Here is a 21999-nt window from a genome sequence, read left to right on the forward strand (position 1 = left end):
TGATATTTGCCACATGATGGCCGATCTGACAAGTCAGGAGGTCATGGAAGTTCTTTCATGGCTTGTTGGTCTAGGCGTATGATTCTCGCTTAGGGTGCGAGAGGTCCCGGGTTCAAATCCCGGGCAAACCCTCTTTCGAAGGATTGCCCTTTTTGCCTGATAATTGCCACATGTTTTTGCTTTGTGACAAGTAAGGAGGTTGTGGAAGCTCTTTCATGGCTTGTTGGTCTAGGCGTATGATTCTCGCTTTGGGTGCGAGAGGTCCCGGCTTCAAATCCCGGACAAGCCCTCTTCCGAAGGATTTCACTCCCCACCTTTTTCGCTGATTATTGCCACATGGTGGCCCATGTGACAAGTAAGGAGGTTGTGGAAGTTCTTTCATGGCTTGTTGGTCTAGGCGTATGATTCTCGCTTAGGGTGCGAGAGGTCCCGGGTTCAAATCCCGGACAAGCCCACTTTTGAAGGATTGCCCTTTTCGCCTGATAATTGCCACATGGTGGCCCTTGTGACAAGTAAGGAGGTTGTGGAAGCTCTTTCATGGCTTGTTGGTCTAGGCGTATGATTCTCGCTTTGGGTGCGAGAGGTCCCGGGTTCAAATCCCGGACAAGCCCTCTTCTGAAGGATTTCCCTTTTTGCTGATATTTGCCACATGGTGGCCCATGTGACAAGTAAGGAGGTTGTGGAAGTTCTTTCATGGCTTGTTAGTCTAGGCGTATGATTCTCGCTTTAGGTGCGAGAGGTCCTGGGTTCAAATCCCGGACAAGCCCTCTTCTGAAGGATTTCCCTTTTTGCTGATATTTGCCACATGGTGGCCCATGTGACAAGGAGGTTGTGGAAGTTCTTTCATGGCTTGTTGGTTTAGGTGTATGATTCTCGCTTAGGGTGCGAGAGGTCCCGGGTTCAAATCCCGGACAAGCCCTCTTTTGAAGGATTGCCCTTTTCACCTGATAATTGCCACATGGTGGCCCATGTGACAAGTAAGGAGGTTGTAGAAGCGCTTTCATGGCTTGTTGGTCTAGGCGTATGATTCTCGCTTTGGGTGCGAGAGGTCCCGGGTTCAAATCCCGGACAAGCACTCTTCTGAAGGATTTCCCTTTTTGCTGATATTTGCCACATGGTGGCCCATGTGACAAGTAAGGAGGTTGTGGAAGTTTTTTCATGGCTTGTTGGTCTAGGCGTATGATTCTAGCTTCGGGTGCGAGAGGTCCCGGGTTTAAATCCCGGACAAGCCCTCTTCTGAAGGAATGCCCTTTTTGCTGCTAATTGCCACATGGTGGCCAATGTGACAAGTAAGGAGGTCGTGGAAGTTCTTTCATGGCTTGTTGGTCTAGGCGTATGATTCTCGCTTCGGGTGCGAGAGGTCCCGGGTTCGAATCCCGGAAAAGCCCTCTTCTGAAGGATTTCCCTCCCCACCCTTTTCGCTGATTATTGCCACATGATGACCCATGTGACAAGTAAGGAGGTCATGGAAGTTCTTTCATGGCTTGTTGGTCTAGGCGTATGATTCTCGCTTAGGGTGCGAGAGGTCCCGGGTTCAAATCCGCGACAAGCCCTCTTTTGAAGGATTGCCCTTTTCACCTGATAATTGCCACATGGTGGCCCTTGTGAAGAGTAAGGAGGTTGTGGAATCTCTAACATGGCTTATTGGTCCAGGCGTATGATTCTCGCTTCGGGTGCGAGAGGTCCTGGGTTCAAATCCCGGACAAACCTTCTTCTGAAGGATTTCCCTCCCCACCCTTTTCGCTGATTATTGCCACATGATGGCCTATGTGACAAGTAAGGAGGTCATGGAAGTTCTTTCATGGCTTGTTGGTCTAGGCGTATGATTCTTGCTTAGGGTGCGAGAGGTCCCGGGTTCAAATCCCGGACAAGCCCTCTTTTGAAGGATTGCCCTTTTCACCTGATAATTGCCACATGGTGGCCCTTGTGACAAGTAAGGAGGTTGTGGAAGCTCTTTCATGGCTTGTTGGTCTAGGCGTATGATTCTCGCTTCGGGTGCGAGAGGTCCCGGGTTCAAATCCCGGACAAGCCCTCTTCTGAAGGATTTCCCTCCCCAATCTTTTCGCTGATTATTGCCACATGGTGGCCGATGTGACAAGTAAGGAGGTCATCGAAGTTCCTTCATGGCTTGTTGTTCTCGGGGTTTGATTCTCGCTTTGGGTGCGAGAGTTCCTGGGTTCAAATACCGAACAAGCCCTCTTCTCAAGGATTTCCCTTTTTGCTGATAATTGCCACATGGTGGCCGATGTGACAAGTAAGGAGGTTGTGGAAGTTATTTCATGGCTTGTTGGTCTAGGCGTATGATTCTCGCTTAGGGTGTGAGAGGTCCCGGGTTCAAATCCCGGACAAGCCCTCTTCTGAAGGATTTCCCTTTTTTCGCTGATAATTGCCACATGGTGGCACATGTGACAAGTAAGGAGGTTGTGAAAGTTCTTTCATGGCTTGTTGGTCTAGGCCAGGGGTGCTCAAGTTCGGTCCTCGAGAGCCCCTATCCAGCCTGTATTCCGTGTTTCTCTCCACTAACACACCTGATTCACAATCAGGATCGTTATCCGGCTTCTGCAAAGCTTGCCGATTAGCTGAGCATTAGATTCAGCTGTGCTGCAGGAGGGAAACATGGAAAACAGGCTGGATAGGAGCTCTTGAGGACCGAACTTGAGCACCCCTGGTCTAGATGTATGAGTCTCGCTTAGGGTGCGAGAGTTCCTGGGTTCAAATACCGAACAAGCCCTCTTCTCAAGGATTTCCCTTTTTGCTGATAATTGCCACATGGTGGCCCTTGTGACAAGTAAGGAGGTTGTGGAAGCTCTTTCATGGCTTGTTGGTCTAGGCGTATGATTCTCGCTTTGGGTGCGAGAGGTCCTGGGTTCAAATCCCGGACAAGCCCTCTTCTGAAGGATTGCCCTTTTTGCTGATATTTGCCACATGGTGGCCCATGTGACAAGTAAGGAGGTTGTGGAAGTTCTTTCATGGCTTGTTGGTTTAGGCGTATGATTCTCGCTTAGGGTGCGAGAGGTCCCGGGTTCAAATCCCGGACAAGCCCTCTTTTGAAGGATTGCCCTTTTCACCTGATAATTGCCACATGGTGGCCCATGTGACAAGTAAGGAGATTGTAGAAGTGCTTTCATGGCTTGTTGGTCTAGGCGTATGATTCTCGCTTTGGGTGCGAGAGGTCCCGGGTTCAAATCCCGGACAAGCCCTCTTCTGAAGGATTTCCCTTTTTGCTGATATTTGCCACATGGTGGCCCATGTGACAAGTAAGGAGGTTGTGGAAGTTCTTTCATGGCTTGTTGGTCTAGGCGTATGATTCTAGCTTCGGGTGCGAGAGGTCCCGGGTTTAAATCCCGGACAAGCCCTCTTCTGAAGGAATGCCCTTTTTGCTGCTAATTGCCACATGGTGGCCGATGTGACAAGTAAGGAGGTCGTGGAAGTTCTTTCATGGCTTGTTGGTCTAGGCGTATGATTCTCGCTTCGGGTGCGAGAGGTCCCGGGTTCGAATCCCGGACAAGCCCTCTTCTGAAGGATTTCCCTCCCCACCCTTTTCGCCGATTATTGCCACATGATGACCCATGTGACAAGTAAGGAGGTCATGGAAGTTCTTTCATGGCTTGTTGGTCTAGGCGTATGATTCTCGCTTAGGGTGCGAGAGGTCCCGGGTTCAAATCCCGGACAAGCCCTCTTTTGAAGGATTGCCCTTTTCACCTGATAATTGCCACATGGTGGCCCTTGTGAAGAGTAAGGAGGTTGTGGAATCTCTAACATGGCTTATTGGTCTAGGCGTATGATTCTCGCTTCGGGTGCGAGAGGTCCCGGGTTCAAATCCCGGACAAACCCTCTTCTGAAGAATTTCCCTCCCCACCCTTCTAGCTGATTATTGCCACATGATGGCCCATGTGACAAGTAAGGAGGTCATGGAAGTTCTTTCATGGCTTGTTGGTCTAGGCGTATGATTCTTGCTTAGGGTGCGAGAGGTCCCGGGTTCAAATCCCGGACAAGCCCTCTTTTGAAGGATTGCCCTTTTCACCTGATAATTGCCACATGGTGGCCCTTGTGACAAGTAAGGAGGTTGTGGAAGCTCTTTCATGGCTTGTTGGTCTAGGCGTATGATTCTCGCTTCGGGTGCGAGAGGTCCTGGGTTCAAATCCCAGACAAGCCCTCTTCTGAAGGATTTCCCTCCCCAGTCTTTTTGCTGATTATTGCCACATGGTGGCCGATGTGACAAGTAAGGAGGTCATCGAAGTTCCTTCATGGCTTGTTGTTCTCGGGGTTTGATTCTCGCTTTGGGTGCGAGAGTTCCTGGGTTCAAATACCGAACAAGCCCTCTTCTCAAGGATTTCCCTTTTTGCTGATAATTGCCACATGGTGGCCGATGTGACAAGTAAGGAGGTTGTGGAAGTTATTTCATGGCTTGTTGGTCTAGGCGTATGATTCTCGCTTAGGGTGCGAGAGGTGCCGGGTTCAAATCCCGGACAAGCCCTCTTCTGAAGGATTTCCCTTTTCGCTGATAATTGCCACATGGTGGCACATGTGACAAGTAAGGAGGTTGTGAAAGTTCTTTCATGGCTTGTTGGTCTAGGCCAGGGGTGCTCAAGTTCGGTCCTCGAGAGCCCCTATCCAGCCTGTATTCCGTGTTTCTCTCCACTAACACACCTGATTCACAATCAGGATCGTTATCCGGCTTCTGCAAATCTTGCCGATTAGCTGAGCATTAGATTCAGCTGTGCTGAAGGAGGGAAACATGGAAAACAGGCTGGATAGGAGCTCTTGAGGACCGAACTTGAGCACCCCTGGTCTAGGCGTATGAGTCTCGCTTAGGGTGCGAGAGTTCCTGGGTTCAAATACCGAACAAGCCCTCTTCTCAAGGATTTCCCTTTTTGCTGATAATTGCCACATGGTGGCCGATGTGACAAGTAAGTACATTGTGGAAGTTATTTCATGGCTTGTTGGTCTAGGCGTATGATTCTCGCTTAGGGTGCGAGAGGTCCCGGGTTCAAATCCCGGACAAGCCCTCTTCTCAAGGATTTCCCTCCCGGCCCTTTTCGCTGTCAATTGCCACATGGTGGCCCTTGAGACAAGTAAGGAGGTCATGGAAGTTCAATCATGGCTTGTTGGTCTAGGGGTGTAATTCTGGCTTTGCGTGTGATCGGTCCCGGGTTAAAATTCTGTCCGTGACATTTTTTAAAAGGTATTTCCTATATTTCTCTTGAAATTGACAATGAGACAAGTAATGGTGCAATCAAAAAGGTTCTTTGGCTGCTACTGTGTGCCGATTGTGTACTGGCAGGCATCCACCATCTTTCGCTCGTCACTGTCATGTCATCATCATGAAAAACGAGGCATCAATGAAATCATTTGTCATCAAGTCAAGCCTACACAGGGGCCACTGGCCAAAGCCACACAAAATACAGCTTTAATTAAACAAAACAAAACAAAACCTAGCATGTTGAGAGATGGGCATAGATTCTTACCATTCCGATGCAGTTTCTTAGTATACTCCAAATGCTGAAGTCGTTTCTTGAAAACATTGGAGCAGGTAAACTAGTCCTGAAATAACAATACACATGCATTACAAGAAAATGCATTTTGTCCGAATACCAAGAGAATGATTCAAGTCACATTTTTGGGTTGGGTTAAGTCACACACAAGTAGTTTCAAGAAAAAGCTGTACACCGAAAATATTTAAAGCTTTTGTGTTATAAATTGATTTGAGTGTTCCCATTTAAACCCTCAGCTTTTAACACAATCTGCAATGAATTATACTGAAAATGACTTTTAGCTGACTGCTCTAATTTTATTAAACATGGCAGACACACAATAGCTGCGGGCGTCATATCTTATTCAAGTGTTGGCCAGCTAAAGAGGCTTTTCAGGTATTGAGTGACACACTGCAACAAAAGCCGACGGTGTTTCTATGATATGTGGCCTGCCGGGCTGGAAGTCTCAAGATGTGCATTGGGCAAGCCAGGTCCACTATTTCTTCCAATGCTGTCGAAAGATAAAAAATATTTGTGTGCACTTGAAGCCGCTAGTAAACCCAGAGCAGTGATTTAGTTTTCAGGCATAACTACAAGTAGTGCTGTTTTGGGGTTCATTTCTTTTGGATGTTCGGTTGACTTACAGTTCCTGTCAACTCCTACTTTTTAATAGTCTTTATTTTTTATGATCAAGCCTATAAAATCTTCCAATTGGCCTTTATGAAAAAGGTGACCGAGAACAGTAATTAGAGCAATTTTACGAGGATGTAGGTTTGTAAAACAGAAGATAATGACCAAGCCGGTAAATCTGCGTAAAACTGACCAAATCCATGCATAACTGACACCTTGTATAATTGCTTTTTGAAAAAAATATTATGAAAAGAAAAAAGTTAACCCTGAAAATAATCTTTTTGAATAAGCAGCAGTATACCACCAATGAGCGGTTTCCACAAAAAAATGCCCCCACCCCCCAAAAAATTGTAATTGAAAAAAATAGAAAATATTTAAAAACGGCCCCAAATTTTTTTTAAACTTTTTAAATCCACTTATTATGATGTTTTGGGGGAAAAAAATCGGATTTTATTCTTGTAATATTCAGACTTTAAATATACAACTCTTTTTAATCTAAAAAAATGCTACAGATTCAGACTTTAGTTTTGTAATCTTATGACTTTTTATTTAGAAATAAAATCGGACTATTCTCTTACTATTTCAAAATGTTCTCTAAAATATGCTACTTTTTATGTAAGATAAATTTGACTTAATTCTTAAGACTTTTTTCCTCTTATAAAAATCGAACATTTAAATCTTGGAAAAATTATTGTATTATCACATTTTTTTCATAAATAAAAAAAACTTGAACTTAGAAAAACATATGAATATTCTTGTAATATAATGATTTTGTTCTTCAAATTTGCATCTTAAAAAAAATCTTCACACTTTATACTTGACATCATATTACCACATTAATCTCATAATATTGTGACTTTTTTTCTCGAGATATAAAAGAAAAAAAAAGAAAAAAAAGACTTACTTTCTTCTTGTAATATTTGTTTCCAACTTTTTTTCCAAACAAATTCAAAATTAAGTCTCAAAACATTACTAAAAATGTCTGGTAATATTATGACTTTACTTTTCTCAAAATATATAACTTTTTTTCTAATAAAAATCCAACCTTTATTCTTTAATATTATGACTTTGTTCTTAAAATATACTACTGTAATCCATACCTACATCTCATAATATTGCAAAATTACTCTCATGACATTATAACTCTATTCTTGCCATAATACTTGTTTTTTTTTCATCTATATTACCTGTACATACCATCCCATTTAAAATGTAACTTTGACATCTACAGCTGTCAATGGCAGTGAATGAGTTCATCTTGAAAAAACAAACAAACAAAAAACTAAAGAAAGCTGAGAAATAACTTGAGTTTGTTTTCGTAATTCTTGATATTATCATCTTCATGTTCGTTCATGCTAGTTTACTATTTACTATTTACTATATTATTTACTATTTACTATTTACTTATTCCAAATAAGTGTGATGGAGACTTTTGCATGATACTTTACATGGCTCATTTACAGTATGCACATGCTGAAGCAGTTCATTAAAAGCTGCCTGCAGGGAACGGTCAACAGAGCTGACTGATTAGCGCCCGACGCCGAGCCCCCATCAATATTTAAACGGCAAAGACAAAGACACCTGTCCTTTCCGTCTTTCGGGGGCCACCGCTGCTCTAAATTATTCAGCGCATCAAGTGGAAAGAGCCGAGAGGATAAAATAAATAAGAGGAGCGAGGGGAAGAAAACATTTGGGAGGTAGTAACAGCCTGAAGTTGGCGATGAGGAATTTAAAACTCATCAAGAAAACAAAAATAAAGGGCGGTTTTATTTGTTTGTTGTTGTTTTTTTTGGGGGGGGGGGGGGTGGTTATATGGAGATTTTGGAAAAAATCATATTTCAGATTAGATACTTTCATCCTAAATTAATCAATTTAGACATCTGGGCTGGCAGTGAATGAGTTAAGTGTATGGTCTCATTTATGAATGCCGGCGTGCACCGCTGACCTATACTTGGTGATCCCGTTGGGTTGCGTCTGCTGGTCGTTGCCATGGCGATCGTCCTGCGACACGCCGTCGGGCCGAGTGCTGCTGCTGCTGCCAAACATGACTCGATCTTCCTCGTCGTCTTCCTCCTCTTCCTCGAAGGAATGACTTGCCACTGTCTCAAAGCCGCTCAGGGAGAGCTCCGAATCTGAACCTGGAGGAAGAGATACATTTTTTTTAAATAACTTTTTGGGGAAAAAGAACAGTTATTTGGAGCAAGAAGCTATTCATTCAGTGATTGCAGGGCTACAAGTACTACTACTATTACTACTACTACTACTACTACTACTATTGCTACTACTACTACAACTACTACAAGTGTACAAACTGTCCAGCACATGCGGCTTCCACGTTGCAGTCCCATTCAAAATTTTCGGGGGATTTTTCTAGTAACAAGAATAAAGTCAGATTTTTCAAAAGAAAAATGTCAAAATATGAGAATAAAGTCAGATTTTGAGGAGAAAAAGTTTATTTGTATTTTTATTAAAACTCATAATGTTATGAGCGTTAAGTCATATACATAAGTATAAAACAAATTATGAGCAAAAAGTTGCAATATAATGAAAATAAAATTAATTTGCACTTAAAAAAAAAAGTCATAACAATATTATACGTTTTTTTTAAGATTATGAAATTTGAGAAAAAAAAGTTGCAATCTTAAAACAATAAAATATAATTTTGTCGCCAATGTTCAAGTCATAATATTATGAGAGTGAATTAAGATTTGGACAAGATAAGAAAAGTCATATTTTCAATTTTAAAAAATTTTCACAAATAAATCAAGATTGAAAAGTTGTATAATATCAAGAATTAAAGTAAGATTTTGTCAAGATAATAAAATCAAATATTTTCAATTAAACAATATTGCGAGAATAAAGGGATTTTTTTCCCAAATAAAATGTTTGTTTTGTTTTGTTTAAAAAAAAAGGAAAAATAATATTATGAGAATCAAATATAATTTCTTTAGATACAAATGTTTTTTTTAATACTAGAATGAAATTACCAGGGACATATTTTCAAGAAAAAAGTAGGAATATTATGAAAATATTTATTCAGATTTAAAAAAAATAAAAAACATCCTAGAACTCGATTTGAAAAATTATAAAGTTGCATATTTTCAAGACGAAAGTCATAATATCAGAAGTAAAAAACAAATTTTCATAATTTTTAAGGTTAAAGATAAAAGCGGAATTTTTTTCAAGACAAAAATTTGCTTATTTTTAAGAAAAGGTCTCAACATGATATTACCAGAATAGTACATAATTTTTTCGGGATAAAAAGTTACACATTTCTTACAAGTCACGATAGCCCTAGAATAAAGTGTGATTAAAAAATGTTTTTTTTGCATTTAAAAGTTGCACATTTTCGCCCTCCAAATTTCATCATATTCAACTGACCAGACACGGCGTCGTGGAATTCATCATCGCTGAGGCCGCTGGAGCCCTTGACGACGACCTGCTCCAGCTCATGGTGCTCGGTGGCAAGCGTCTGCAGTGCTTTGGACAGGATCTTATTCTTCTCCACTTCCAGCTCCAATTTCATGCTACGCACCTGCACGCACACAATGAAACACTACACTCATTTCTGGGTTTACAGTGGGAGGCACACAAACATTGAATTAAAAATCATCGCAAAGCATATTTCGCCATTAAAATGAATGCAAGTGCCATTAATCAGTTCTGAGAAACTATTATGAAACCCACTTGAATTCTCAGTCAAGTAACTAAATTACAATATTTGCGTTCAAGTGCATATTTGGTGATTAGCATTAGCATTAAGCTAGCGGGGGCCTTTCTTTAGGCAGTTGTTTGGTTGCTTTGACGTTTAAGTACACACTTCAACTAAAGTCTAGACTAGTGCCACTTTTACAAACCTAAGTGCACGAGCCAAGCAGAGCGGAGCCCAGCTGAACCCGCCGCCGTCATTACGCCGAGACGGGGATGCAGCTGCTGGGGTCGAGGCGTAATGGCGGCCGCTGCTACCTCGCGTTGCCCGACAACGCGACTGGTCGGCGGGAGTGGAGATCAAATGACGGGTAATGGACTCACATGGAGCATTAGCAAAAGCATCCGGAGTAATAGCGAGCACCCCAGCAGCACTTTGCCCACCAAAACGTCTCGCCCGATGGTGTGAAAGCAAGTGAGGCGAAGATTGGGGCCAATCCTCCACATGGTACATCACAAAAATTCAGACAAGGATGAAACAGGGAGACAAGACCTTGTAGCATTCAAAAAGGATGAGAGAAAGTTACAGAGGATGTAAAAAGTCTACACACCCCTGTTCAAATCCCAGGTTTTAGTGATAGTAAAAGCAAATGAGACAAGATATATCTTTTCAAAAATCTATAGAAAAGAAAACTTAATTATTTTACAGTGGGTACGTAGAAACAAAACCATGCGATCATGTGGTTGCACAAGTGTGCACACCCTTTTATAACTATGTTCCGGTTTAACAAATCACATTGAAACTCATTTTAAATGTTAAAATGATTTTTAACCGGGAGACACCTGCCATCATTTTAAGTGCCCCTGATTAACCCCAAATTTCACATGTTCTAGTAGGCTTTTCCTGACTGATCACTTTAATGGTGGATGATTCATCTTGGTCTCATTGCTCAAAATTTGTGTTGTTCTGATACCGTTTTTTGGCCCCCGACACCCAGTTTTGCAGTATAGATGCCGATACCGTACTGATACCTGGGTTGTTGTTTTTTTCAAAAGGTGCCCTGTCATTGGTTCAGAGCATTCAAGGTCTTATAGGCTATCTTGGTCCGGCATGCAGTGAACATGTCACACATCAGTGAATGTCGTGCACAAGCAAGACACAAGATGCTGAATCCAAAGTCCTATATTAGCGTCGGAAATAATGGTATCGGCATGTTACTTGTTAGTACTTGCCGATGTCGATACCACTGTTTTTATGCAGTATTGGGGCCTCTCCCGATACAGGTATCGGAACAACACTACTCAAAAATCACAAAAAATCTGGCAGTTAGACAGGGGTGTGTACACTTTTTAAAGGCACTCTAGAAGTCCATCCATCCATCCATCCATCCATTTTTTAACCGCTTGTCCCCACAAGGGTCGCAAGGGGTGCTGGAGCCTATCCCAGCTGGCTTTGGGCAGTAGGCGGGGTACACCCTGAACTGGTTGCCAGCCAATCGCAGGGCACACAGAGACAAACAACTATTCACACTCACAATCACACCTATGGACAATTTGGATTGTTCAATTAACCTGCCATGCATGTCTTTGGAATGTGGGAGAAAACTGGAGCACCCGGAGAAAACCCACACAAGCACGTGGAAAACATGCAAACTCCACCCAGGCCCAGGAAGGCCGAAAAGCCCGGACTCTATCTCACGTTCTCTGGACTGGGAGGCGGACGTGCTAACCAGTCAGCCACCGTGCCGCCACTCTAGAAGTAATTTTTCGAATTAAAAAAAAAATGTTTTACATTTTAGCGAATGCGAATAAATTCAGATGTTTCAAGATGAGGTTTTGTATTTACAAGGAAAAAAGGTAAAACATTGCAGATTTTATTTATTTATTTAAAGACACTAAAATTGCATCTTTAAAAATAAATTAAAATGCTTAATTTTTTTAAGAACACTCCAGAATCTAAAGAGAATAAAATGCTATTTTTTTCAAGCTGTCAAATTAAAAAAATGTTAACCAAAGTTGTAATCTGTCAAAGATTTAAAAAAAATTCAAGATAGAAGTCCTAAAGTTATGAGACTGAAGTCAGATTTTCTTAATAGATAAAATATAACAAGAGTAAAAGCTGAACTTTAATGAGGACAAAAGTCAATTTTTAACAAGTGAAATTCTTTTTGGGTTGGAGTCACGCTGAAGATGATTTCCCATCTTTAAAATGCACACCCTGCTGCTTCATTCACACTCGGCGGCGGCGGTGGTGTGCTGCTCCGAGAAGATATTCAGGTTATTCCTACTGAGCGCCAGCCTATTCTTGAGAATCCGAGGGGGGTGGGCCCGTGTGCCATTTATGCCTGCGCACGTCTCGGTTGAAAAGGCTTCGCCCAGCTGAGCCGAGGAGGCCCCGGGCCAAGGTGTCACAACCCAGAAATCTGCGGCCCGGCTCTTCCGCTGGATGATCTGGCAGCTTGTTTGGTCTCTAATGAGCACGCTAATTCATTCCTGCGTTTTTCTCACACTGAGCTCTGGAAACGAGCGTGAGGCATGAATGACACCGTTGTCACCGCAGATGGCGACCGATCTGCTCGAGAAATGAACGCTATCGGGAGGTTTGCAGCTGAACAATACGAGAGCGCACTCAACAATTCTGCCTTTAATGTCACAACAGGAAGCAGTTTTGCAGAGAGTGACCTATTGTAGAAAGCTGTTTACTACCACTCCCAGGTGACGTTTACTATAAAACTAACCTAAAACAGGTTATAGCTAACACTTAGACATCCTCCATGTAACAATTGTGAACGGTAATAAAAACACATTTATAAAATGTGTAACCTTTTTAAGATATGAGTAACTCCCATAGAAGTTTAGTATTATTTTCTATCATTGACATTTAAAATGTGATTCTTACTTTTGGCCCAACCTGTATTTAACCAAACCACATAACCTTGCATGTTCCAAGTCTACTAGCTTGATGCTAATACACAATGCAAAACACCATATAAGGGCTAATGGAACTAGCAATGATTTCAGATTTGTTATCGTATACCCAATAATATCACGTTTGCAATACAAAATTGTTTTCTTGGCATAGTTGGATTGAGACCGTTAATGACTCACCACTTCCTGTTTGGAGACCAGTCCGAGACAGACGGCCAGGTGGGAACCGGTCTCTCCTGACAGGTTGCGAATGGTCTGCAGCTTCTCCATTGTGAAGGATGGAAACTCTAGCAAAAAAATAAAAAATAAAAATCATCAAGGACAGACTAGGGCAAAATTGCAATTTAATTAAAAACTACAAACAAAACAGACCAGAATTCAAACGGCAACATTTAAATTATAACCCTGATTTGAAACCCTAACTTTGTCTTGAAAGCCTGATTTGAAACCCAAATCCAAACTTCCCTTCCCTTTCTTGAGACCTTACCTAGAAACCTAACATATGTTTGAAAACAACATTTCAAACCTCAACCCTTGCTTTAAACCCAAATTTGAGACCCTAACTCTGTCCTATGACCCTAAATTGAAGCCCTAGCCCTTGTTTGAAACCACAACTCTGTCTAAAAACCTAACTTTGAAAGCCTAACCCTGTTTTGAAATCCTCATTTGAAACCCCAAAATGTCTTAAAACTTCTACTCGAAAAGCCTAACCCGGTTTTCAAACCGTACTTTGAAACCCTAATCCGTCTATAAACTCTTCTTTGAAATCCCAATGACTGATTAAAACAAAACAATACAAAACTCATTTGAAACCCTGTCTTGAAACCCAACTTAGAAATTCAAACACTATCTTAAAACCCTTTTTGGATTTTTGTTTTTGTGTGATGCCACAATCGAAGCATACCAGTGATGCAAAAGCATACAAAAGTCTTACTACTGTTAAAGGGTGAGTGGTTGTACTTCATTTTAGTTTCATTCAACAATTCTACAGTAAACATTTTTTTCTCACACATTTCTCAGCAAATGCACCAACCTGATTACTTGCAGTAAACAATTTGGTGGGGGATTCAAATCCAGATCTTTGGGCCTTGGCTGAGGTTCGCGATCTATCGAGTGCCACTCAGCAGAAAACTTCTTCATTAAAACTTGTCATCGGAAAAACTTTGTGACAGATTTTTCACCTTGCAAGCGTTTATTTGACGCATTTTCCCAAATTTCTGAATATTAACGAGCGCATTCTGGTATCTGTTTGTTGCCGGTTGCTTGCCCTTGACGGGAGGCCTGCTCTCGTCTGAGTGCCACTCTGTCTTATTCTAAGATTATAGTCACATTTCTCCAAAGCGCGGCTGCCAATATCTTGCGAGGTTATTTCCGTAAATGTGAAATAAACCTTGTTACCTTGTGCCAGGCTGTCAGTCTTGACAGCGGATAGGAAGGCTTCCACTTCCTGCTCCATCCTGGCGTGGCTCGCCTGCGCCGCCTGAATCGGGGAGAGACAAAGAGAGACAATCAATCAGTTGCTACTTTGAAACCCTAATTATAGTTTGAAAGTCTCATCATGAGCCCAAATTTGAAGTCGTAACTTTTGTCTGAAACTTTGATCTAAACTTGAAACTTTAATTTGGAATCACAGCCTTACTAAAAACCCTACTTTTGAACCCTAACCCTTGTTTGAAACCATATGATCAAGCCCTGTCTTGAAACCCTAACCGTAGCTTCAAACCCTAACTTGGAACCCAAACACGGTCTTGAAAATCGACATGTACTTTAAAACCCTAACCCGGTCTTGAAACACAAATTTTGAACCCAAACGTTATCTTGCAACTCTCATTTGGACCCCTGATGGTCTTGAAATCCTCATTTGAAACCCTAATCCAAGTTTGAAACTCTATTTTGGAACCAAAACACTGCCATGAAGCCCTACTTTGAAAACGTAATCTTTCATTAAAACCATAGTTTAAGAATCGTACTTGAAAAATCCTATTTTGAAATCTCATCTAATGTAAAACCCTGACTCTACCTCGAAACCTACCCCTTTCCCGAAACCCAAATTTGAAACTTTAACCCTGTCTTGAAACGATACTTTGAAAGGCTAGCACTGGCCTAAAAGTCTACTTTGAGACCCTTCCCCGACCTGTTTGAAGTCATGACAACAAAAAGAACCCTAATCACGAGTAGGGTTGTGAGTGTGGGCCTTTCCGCAGCGCGATCCTTGCACCCCATCGGATTTTTCTAATGACTGTAATTGTTGCTTGGCTGTTGTTTGTTTGTGTGTGTTAGCCACCTGCAGGGCGTCGGCTATCCGACCCAGCGAGAAGCCATCTTCCTCATTATCATCCTCGTCGCCCCCCCGACTGTCCTGCTCCTGAGAGCAGTAGTGTGTGCTGAAGGCTGTGTGCTCCTCCAATGCGTCCAGCCAAGCCTGCAAGTCAATAGTGAGGGGAAAACGTTCAAATTAAATCGACAGGGACTAGACTAGAAAAGCCAAACAGCAAAGCAAGCATTTGTTTTTTTTTTTTTTTTTTTTTTTGTATTGCATGCAAAATTATTATGGAGCCACAACACTGACAATAAGATTTGGTATTGACATTGAAACAAGTATTGGCATTGTAAAAGGTTGTATTGAAAAATAAAATACAGACAAAAAAAGTAATACATATTTTCTTTAAGCATTTTTTTTGTCTTTTTCAATGCCAATCTGCAGATTTTTTTACACTCTCTTTTCTCTCTCTTTCTCTCGTCACAGGTTTTGTACAGAAAATAGTGTTTCTTTAATGTCTGTATTTTATTTTTCATTACAACCTCTTACAATGCCAATACTTGTTTCAATGTCAATGCAGCTTTTTCCACAATGACATTTTTTTTTTCAATACCAAATCTTATTGTCAGTGTTGTGGCTCGATAAATGATAAGAAAAATCTTGACTAACCCCAAGTGAAACGCTACCCTGGCTCAAAACACAATTTTAAAAACCGTAACCAGGTTTGAAACTGTAATTTGAAACCCAAATCATGTCTTCAAACCCTATTTTTAAACTCGTACCCTGGCTTGACTTTAAATTTGTAACACTAACCCTTTTTTAACGCTGGATCGAAACCACCAGTTTGAACACTGTTTTAAAACCGTAAACCTTCTCTTAAATCCTAATTTGAAATTCTCACCTTGTTTCAAAACCCTACTTTGTGTATCCAACCCTTATTTGAATCTCTACTTAGAAAACACCTTTTTGGAAGCACATTTTAAAATCCTAACTCTGGCTTGAAACCCTACCTCGAAACCCTAAAATCCAGGCTTGAAACCCTAACACTTTCTTGAAACTCCAATTCAAAACCCTGTTTTGAAGCCTTTATCCTGCCTTGAAACTCTAAATTGAGACCCAAACCCAGGCTTGAAATCCTAACCCCGCTTTAAAACCCCGTTTAAACTCTAATTGTGTGGAAAAACCCTAATTTGAGACCCCAACCCTGTTTTAAAAAAAACATAATTTGAGGCCTTATATTTTGTTTGAAACCCTATTTTCCTAACTTTGGCTTGATAACATACACTCTTAAAACTGCTGGGTTAAAAATAACCCAATATTGGGTTATAGCAGTTCTTAAAATTGCTGGGTTAAAAATAGCCCAATATTAGTCTTAAATGTGTCATTTTAAATCCTGACCCTGTTTGAAACCCTTATTTGAAACGGTAACCCATGCTTTAAAGCCCAAATTCGAAACCCTCATTTAAAATCCTAACCTCATCTCAAAAGCCCAATTTCAAAAGCTTAACCTTGCAATTCTGGCCACTCAAGTGTGCATCTACTGAAATCAATTCTGTTGTCAGCCTGTTCTGACATGGAAAAAAAACAAAACAATTTGGACATCCAAAGCTGGTAAATAGCAGAGTACAAAGCATGACAAACAAGACGGCCATTGACTTTTTCCCCTCAGACAAATGTCACAGCAAATGTGCAAGGGGGCCGGCCAAATGTGAGGCGATTTGTGTCATAGGTATTTGTTATAGCGAGCGCTGACGTGACAGCGTGCACCGGCGGGAGCTTAACTTTTCAAGTCATCAAAAAGAAGCAAATTGATCGTCAGGGACGGAGATTACGTTGAAGGAAGCGCAAAAGCGTGGAAACATCAAACCGTACTTTTCTTGTCGCCTCGGGCTCCTTTTTGGATGATGCTTTGAAGTAATGGACGCTGTCATCGAAGCACTTCAGGGTGAAGATGCACTTATCTTTGGACCGCATCTTAAACAACAACAAAAATCACGTGGCGGAAAAAATAAAATATATATTTTTTTAAAGATACATTTCCTTGTTATTACTCCAGTATTTCATTATGTATAATAAATAAAATACAATAATTTAATGATAATAATAAAATACCTTACTCTTGTTTGTAACTATAAATGGGGCTTGAAACCCTACTTTGAAACCATAACCATGACTTAAACCCAAATAGGAATCCCCAAAAATGTATTCAATCCCTTACTTAAACTCAATTTCTTATTTGAAGCACAATTTGATACCCTCTTGTTCCTACTTTGAAACCCCAACCACAGTTTGAAACCCTAACCCTTATTTGAATGCATAAACCTGGCTTGAAGACCCAATTCGAATGCCTAGCCCTTGTTTGAAACTGTAACCCAGGCTTAATTCAGGCTCCTCAATTTCAAAGATCCATTTGAAATCTTACTCTTGATTGAAACACTAATTGGAAACCCCAACCAACATTTGAAACCCTAATTTGAGCAAAAATCAAAATCCTTGGTTCTCACCAGAAGCTGCGCATGAGTGAGGGATTTGCATCCTTGCCTCCTGACATTGGCGACCGCGTCCGACCTTGAGAAGCAGGAGGCAAAAATGATTAATCTTGGTCTCAATTTTTATATCATAAAAACCTGGCATTTAAAAGGGGTGTGTAGACTTTATTCACTCAAGTACATTTAATACCAGAAAAAAACTTTTTTATACTTAGATACAGCAAATGTCAGATACATTCAAAGTATTCTAGTCACAATGAGACTCAAACAACCCTCAAAGTTATTAACTGTTACTTTTCTTCAAGTATCACTTTTCAGGTACTTTTCTACTTCTCTGCCTCTCCTGACCACCTTTCTAATCAAAAGGCGAGCAAGGTCGGCGACGCCACCTACTGTTTGGAGTACCAGGACAGAACGCCGTTGTGGAGGACCACCCAGTAGGAGCGCCAGCCCAAAAATCTGGAGCTCTGCAGGGATGACACACGAGGGAGGAATCAGCACCATCGCTCCATTTTGACAGCGGCAACATTTGCATATTTTGGATTCTCGTTTAAAGCGGGTCGCTTTGTTCTCTGAATGATCCCAGTAGGGGCTTGAAAGGCACAAATGAGGAATCCAAATCACAACAAAGTGTTCCTGATTGTTAAATATTTTAAATAAATATTCATGTGATAATTAAAAAGGCTAAACATGTATACAAATATGGTTTAAATTTAATAGATGCTTAATATGAGGTGCAAATGTGTGTCATTGTACTGTTATTCTATAATATAAAGTCAGATGTTTACATGTGCAGTACACTATAAATATTATGGATAGTTGTCCTTTTTTTCTTTTCTTTTTTTTTTATTACAAAAACAACAGAGATCATAAGTAAACACAACATAAAGGGACTGGCTTGTACAATTATGTGTAATAGTTGATAGCTATTATAGTTGATAGTTGATTTGTAAACAGTTTTGAATTTTGTGATGGTCAATTTTTATTATTTTTTTTTTACATTTTTTACAAAACATTTTTTGAAGTTTAATAAAATTTTTTTAAATGTTATTATATTTTAAATTTTGTATCAAATGTTTTTTTTTTATAAAACATTTTTTTAAGTTTAAAAATTTAGTTATTTTTTCTTGGATTTTTTAAATTTTGTATAAAATTTTAATTAGTATTTTTGTGTGTGTGTATTTGTATTATGTATATTGATATATTTATTACATTACAATTGTTTTACAATTAGATTTTTACAGTTATAATAATAAATAAATAATAATAATAATAATAATAAATTGTATTTACAACGCACTTTACATTCATAAAATACATCTCAAAGTGCACAGCACAGGCAACAATAAAAGCAATAAAAGCACAGAGTAAAAAAAACTGTCAATAAAAACAAAAACAAAAAATCAGAGTAAAAAAAAGTCAAGACTAAAATCAAAACTTAACTCAAAATAGAAATTAATCAGGGTAAGCTTTTTTTTTTTAAGGAAGGTTTTGAAAAGCTTCCACCGTCTGTGGAGCCTTAAACCCTGAGATGTCATTTTTAGACAACAGCAAGTGGAAAATTTGGCCGCCCCCTGAGATGAATAAAATGGGTGCACTTTTCAAAATGTATCTATAAAAATACAATATCTATATTACTGTATATTTGTACATACATGGAAATATCTACATACTGTACACACATATACATACACATACTGTATGTACAAAGTATATACATATATATGCTTCTACAGTATATAATTATTTTAATCTGAATATATATACATATATTCTCCATGTGCCTACTTTCATTAACAACTATTTTTTAAAATGTTAATATAGCAAGCGCCACAGTTATCGTACCGACAAGTTCATTAACTTAGTAGCTAATCGGCACACGTGTGACTTTGTCCTCGCAGATGATTGCGCATCTCATGTGGAATTTGAGTAAAAAAAAACCTGCCGTCTTGAGCGCGCGGCCCGTAATCTCGTCACACTTCATTGACTCATCACTGTCTCAGTGTTTACGGAATCATTACTCTAATCAATGGCCGCTTCACAGGCTGCTAAGTGAGGCTACAGACGGGATACCAGTGAAAACAGTAGAGGGCCGGTCATGAGTACATTTACATTACGTACACGTTTGAATTGAGCCCACTGAAACGGAGCAATCAATGTTGTATTGAACCACTTTCAGAGTGTGCTTCATCAAGTGTTGTTCAAGACATGCGCTACTGCATATGGCTGCTTGGCAATGTATGCAGCGAAGCCAGCTACACACAACAGTTGAACTGAGGTCTCGTGAGGTCTCATGTCAAGTCATACGTGCATGACTGGAAAATTAAACACAGATTGGAAACTCTTACACAGGCGTGAAGCTTATTTTGAAAGCTTTAACCATGGATGGATATCTTACTTTGAAATCCAAACTCAGGCTTGAAAACCCAAATTGAAAACCCTATTTTGAAAGCTTAACCAATCTATTGGTGAGCCAATTTAAAACTCTAACATATGCTTGAATCCCAAATTTCGAAACCGTAAGGCTTATTTGAAACCGTAACCCTAGATTGAAATCCAAACTCGAACCTGTAATTCTTGATTGACACCATAAGAGAGGCATGAGATCCTTACACTAGTCTTGAAACCCGACCTTGAAACCCCAATCCTGACATGGAATCCCAGTTTGAAACCCTAAATTGAAACATGAGAACCTCATTTGAAATGAGACCTTTGAAGCATGAAACCCAAACCCTTGTTTGAAACCCAACATTGAAACCTTAAACTGGACTTTAAAACCTGGTTTTAAACTCAACACACACAGACAATTTGTTTTCCTAACCTACTTGTTGGGTCGCTGTGGGTTTTGAGCAGATTGGGTTTTGGACAGTTTTTTGTGTACTAAAGTTGAAGTAAATCTAATGAAATATAATATTTTTTGGACCCAGGTCCGGGTTATCTGTTCCACCCAATTTGGGTTATTTTTAACCCAGAAGTTTTAAACTTAAACGTAGGTTTACAAGCCTATTTTGAAATGCGTGAAACTCACCCTGAATTTACGAGTTGATTTAAAACCCTAACCATGGTTTGAAACTTAAAACAGGACTAAAAAAATAAAACTAATTTGAAATGCTAGCTCCACCTTAAAATCCTAATTTGAAAACCAAAACCCGAAACCTTTGAAATCCTCGCCATGGCTTGAAACCCTACTTTGAAACCATTGTATTAAACTCAAATTTGAATTGTGGATCCTAGCCCTACTTTCAAACCCTCATCCCGGGTTTTGTGATACTTTAGGTGTCGGACTTTACAAACTTCAGAGCTGCATTCAATTCAGATGACATCTTTACATGAAACCCACAAATAAGGCATTTAATGTACAGCATGCAAGGATTTTGTGGACTTCACCTTCCAGAGGAGCCCCTCAAACTTCTTGGCGTGGCGTCTCATCCCCTGCAAAAAAAAAAAAATCCCAAAAAATCAAAACCAAACCACAAAAGCGGCGGAAGTGTTGAGCTTGAACACGCACCCGGCGTGTGTTGCTCTCAAGCAGCTGTCTCATCGCCGCATTGCTGGCCAACTCCAACACGGTCTGACCTGAAAGTAGCACATCACAGCAACATCTTAAAAGCCTTACCTCAGCTTGAAATGTTACCTACTATGAAACCTTAACCAGCTCCCGCAGAGTCTGGCCCGATAGAAACACACGTGACCGTGATCAACGTAAACAGAAAAAAAAAAAAAAAAAAAAAGGGAAACGCATCACGGCTAATAATTAGCACTGTTAGGCCTCTTGTGTAATCATCGCTTCTTGAGTCACGGCGCTAATCACTGAGCATCAAGCATTTAATCAGACGGAAAGCAAAGAACACAGCGAGCCACCACTATATTGTAGACGTCTTTTTTTCTTTGTACATTTGTTTCATACTGTGTCTTTATTACATATTTTTAATTGGTGGTTGGGTGTGGAACATATTCCATCTTCAATAGATTTTCTTGAGTCAAAACTAGCCCAAATGACATGAAATGGCTAACCCAATGCTGGGTCCAAAAGGGACTGAGCCAATGCTGGGTTATTCATACCCCCACACATTGGGTTGAGGATCGAACCCAGGACATTGGGTCAAGGTTCTGATCCAACAAGGGGTAAAAACTACCCATTCTGATTAATTAAAGCTACCAAGAAATGGGTTACCGTCACTTATCAGGCCAGGATTTGTAACCCAATCCATATGCCCAAATGGAGTAGTGATACCCACCCCCTAAAAAGGTTTACATTAAATTTACTTCAACCTCAGTATACAAAACGTAAAACTGCAAATCCAATTTTCAACCAAATCTGCTGGGTCAAAGTAAGTAAGCCAATCTTCTCAAAATCCACAGCTACCCAGTGAATGGTTTAAGAAAATAACCCAGCATTTTTTTCATTTATTGTGCAGTGACATTCGGGGGTGTCTCTCCAGATGTGCTCCACATCCCCGTGAAAAGATGAACTAAAAACTGCTCTTGACAGTTCTGGCAGGTCATAATCGAATGCGCGTCAGCTGAATGTCGGCGTGCTGCCGCAATTTGCTGTTCAAATAGCAATAAT

At 40.3% G+C, this 21999-nt stretch overlaps 1 protein-coding gene and 15 non-coding genes across 18 annotated transcripts in view; 15 read left to right on the forward strand and 1 right to left on the reverse strand.

Annotated features, from left to right (window-relative positions):
- Window positions 1–21999, reverse strand: part of osbpl1a (oxysterol binding protein-like 1A) — a 54474-nt gene that overhangs the window by 26066 nt on the left and 6409 nt on the right. For all 3 annotated transcript variants that reach the window (XM_086089895.1, XM_086089893.1, XM_086089894.1), the window contains 11 exons: window positions 20938–21005; window positions 20817–20861; window positions 17823–17896; window positions 17445–17508; window positions 16813–16914; window positions 14965–15102; window positions 14079–14160; window positions 12861–12967; window positions 9486–9639; window positions 8050–8242; window positions 5469–5544 (listed from right to left, as the gene is read on the reverse strand). In XM_086089895.1, the coding sequence (XP_085946021.1) occupies window positions 5469–5544; window positions 8050–8242; window positions 9486–9639; window positions 12861–12967; window positions 14079–14160; window positions 14965–15102; window positions 16813–16914; window positions 17445–17508; window positions 17823–17896; window positions 20817–20861; window positions 20938–21005 (1103 nt within the window). The remainder of the gene's footprint in view (window positions 1–5468; window positions 5545–8049; window positions 8243–9485; window positions 9640–12860; window positions 12968–14078; window positions 14161–14964; window positions 15103–16812; window positions 16915–17444; window positions 17509–17822; window positions 17897–20816; window positions 20862–20937; window positions 21006–21999) is intronic.
- trnap-agg (transfer RNA proline (anticodon AGG)) lies at window positions 383–454 on the forward strand. The gene has a single exon. It is a non-coding gene; the product is annotated as a tRNA-Pro (tRNA).
- Window positions 540–611, forward strand: trnap-ugg (transfer RNA proline (anticodon UGG)). The gene has a single exon. It is a non-coding gene; the product is annotated as a tRNA-Pro (tRNA).
- trnap-agg (transfer RNA proline (anticodon AGG)) lies at window positions 848–919 on the forward strand. Its single transcript has one exon. It is a non-coding gene; the product is annotated as a tRNA-Pro (tRNA).
- On the forward strand, window positions 1804–1875 carry trnap-agg (transfer RNA proline (anticodon AGG)). The gene has a single exon. It is a non-coding gene; the product is annotated as a tRNA-Pro (tRNA).
- On the forward strand, window positions 1961–2032 carry trnap-cgg (transfer RNA proline (anticodon CGG)). The gene has a single exon. It is a non-coding gene; the product is annotated as a tRNA-Pro (tRNA).
- Window positions 2282–2353, forward strand: trnap-agg (transfer RNA proline (anticodon AGG)). Its single transcript has one exon. It is a non-coding gene; the product is annotated as a tRNA-Pro (tRNA).
- trnap-ugg (transfer RNA proline (anticodon UGG)) lies at window positions 2816–2887 on the forward strand. The gene has a single exon. It is a non-coding gene; the product is annotated as a tRNA-Pro (tRNA).
- Window positions 2972–3043, forward strand: trnap-agg (transfer RNA proline (anticodon AGG)). Its single transcript has one exon. It is a non-coding gene; the product is annotated as a tRNA-Pro (tRNA).
- On the forward strand, window positions 3129–3200 carry trnap-ugg (transfer RNA proline (anticodon UGG)). The gene has a single exon. It is a non-coding gene; the product is annotated as a tRNA-Pro (tRNA).
- On the forward strand, window positions 3441–3512 carry trnap-cgg (transfer RNA proline (anticodon CGG)). Its single transcript has one exon. It is a non-coding gene; the product is annotated as a tRNA-Pro (tRNA).
- Window positions 3606–3677, forward strand: trnap-agg (transfer RNA proline (anticodon AGG)). The gene has a single exon. It is a non-coding gene; the product is annotated as a tRNA-Pro (tRNA).
- On the forward strand, window positions 3928–3999 carry trnap-agg (transfer RNA proline (anticodon AGG)). Its single transcript has one exon. It is a non-coding gene; the product is annotated as a tRNA-Pro (tRNA).
- trnap-cgg (transfer RNA proline (anticodon CGG)) lies at window positions 4085–4156 on the forward strand. The gene has a single exon. It is a non-coding gene; the product is annotated as a tRNA-Pro (tRNA).
- On the forward strand, window positions 4406–4477 carry trnap-agg (transfer RNA proline (anticodon AGG)). Its single transcript has one exon. It is a non-coding gene; the product is annotated as a tRNA-Pro (tRNA).
- trnap-agg (transfer RNA proline (anticodon AGG)) lies at window positions 4938–5009 on the forward strand. The gene has a single exon. It is a non-coding gene; the product is annotated as a tRNA-Pro (tRNA).

Source organism: Leptonotus elevatus, chromosome 11, assembly GCF_054856555.1.
Source record: "Leptonotus elevatus isolate MCC_2025b chromosome 11, RoL_Lele_1.0, whole genome shotgun sequence".
Lineage (NCBI taxonomy): Eukaryota > Metazoa > Chordata > Actinopteri > Syngnathiformes > Syngnathidae > Leptonotus > Leptonotus elevatus.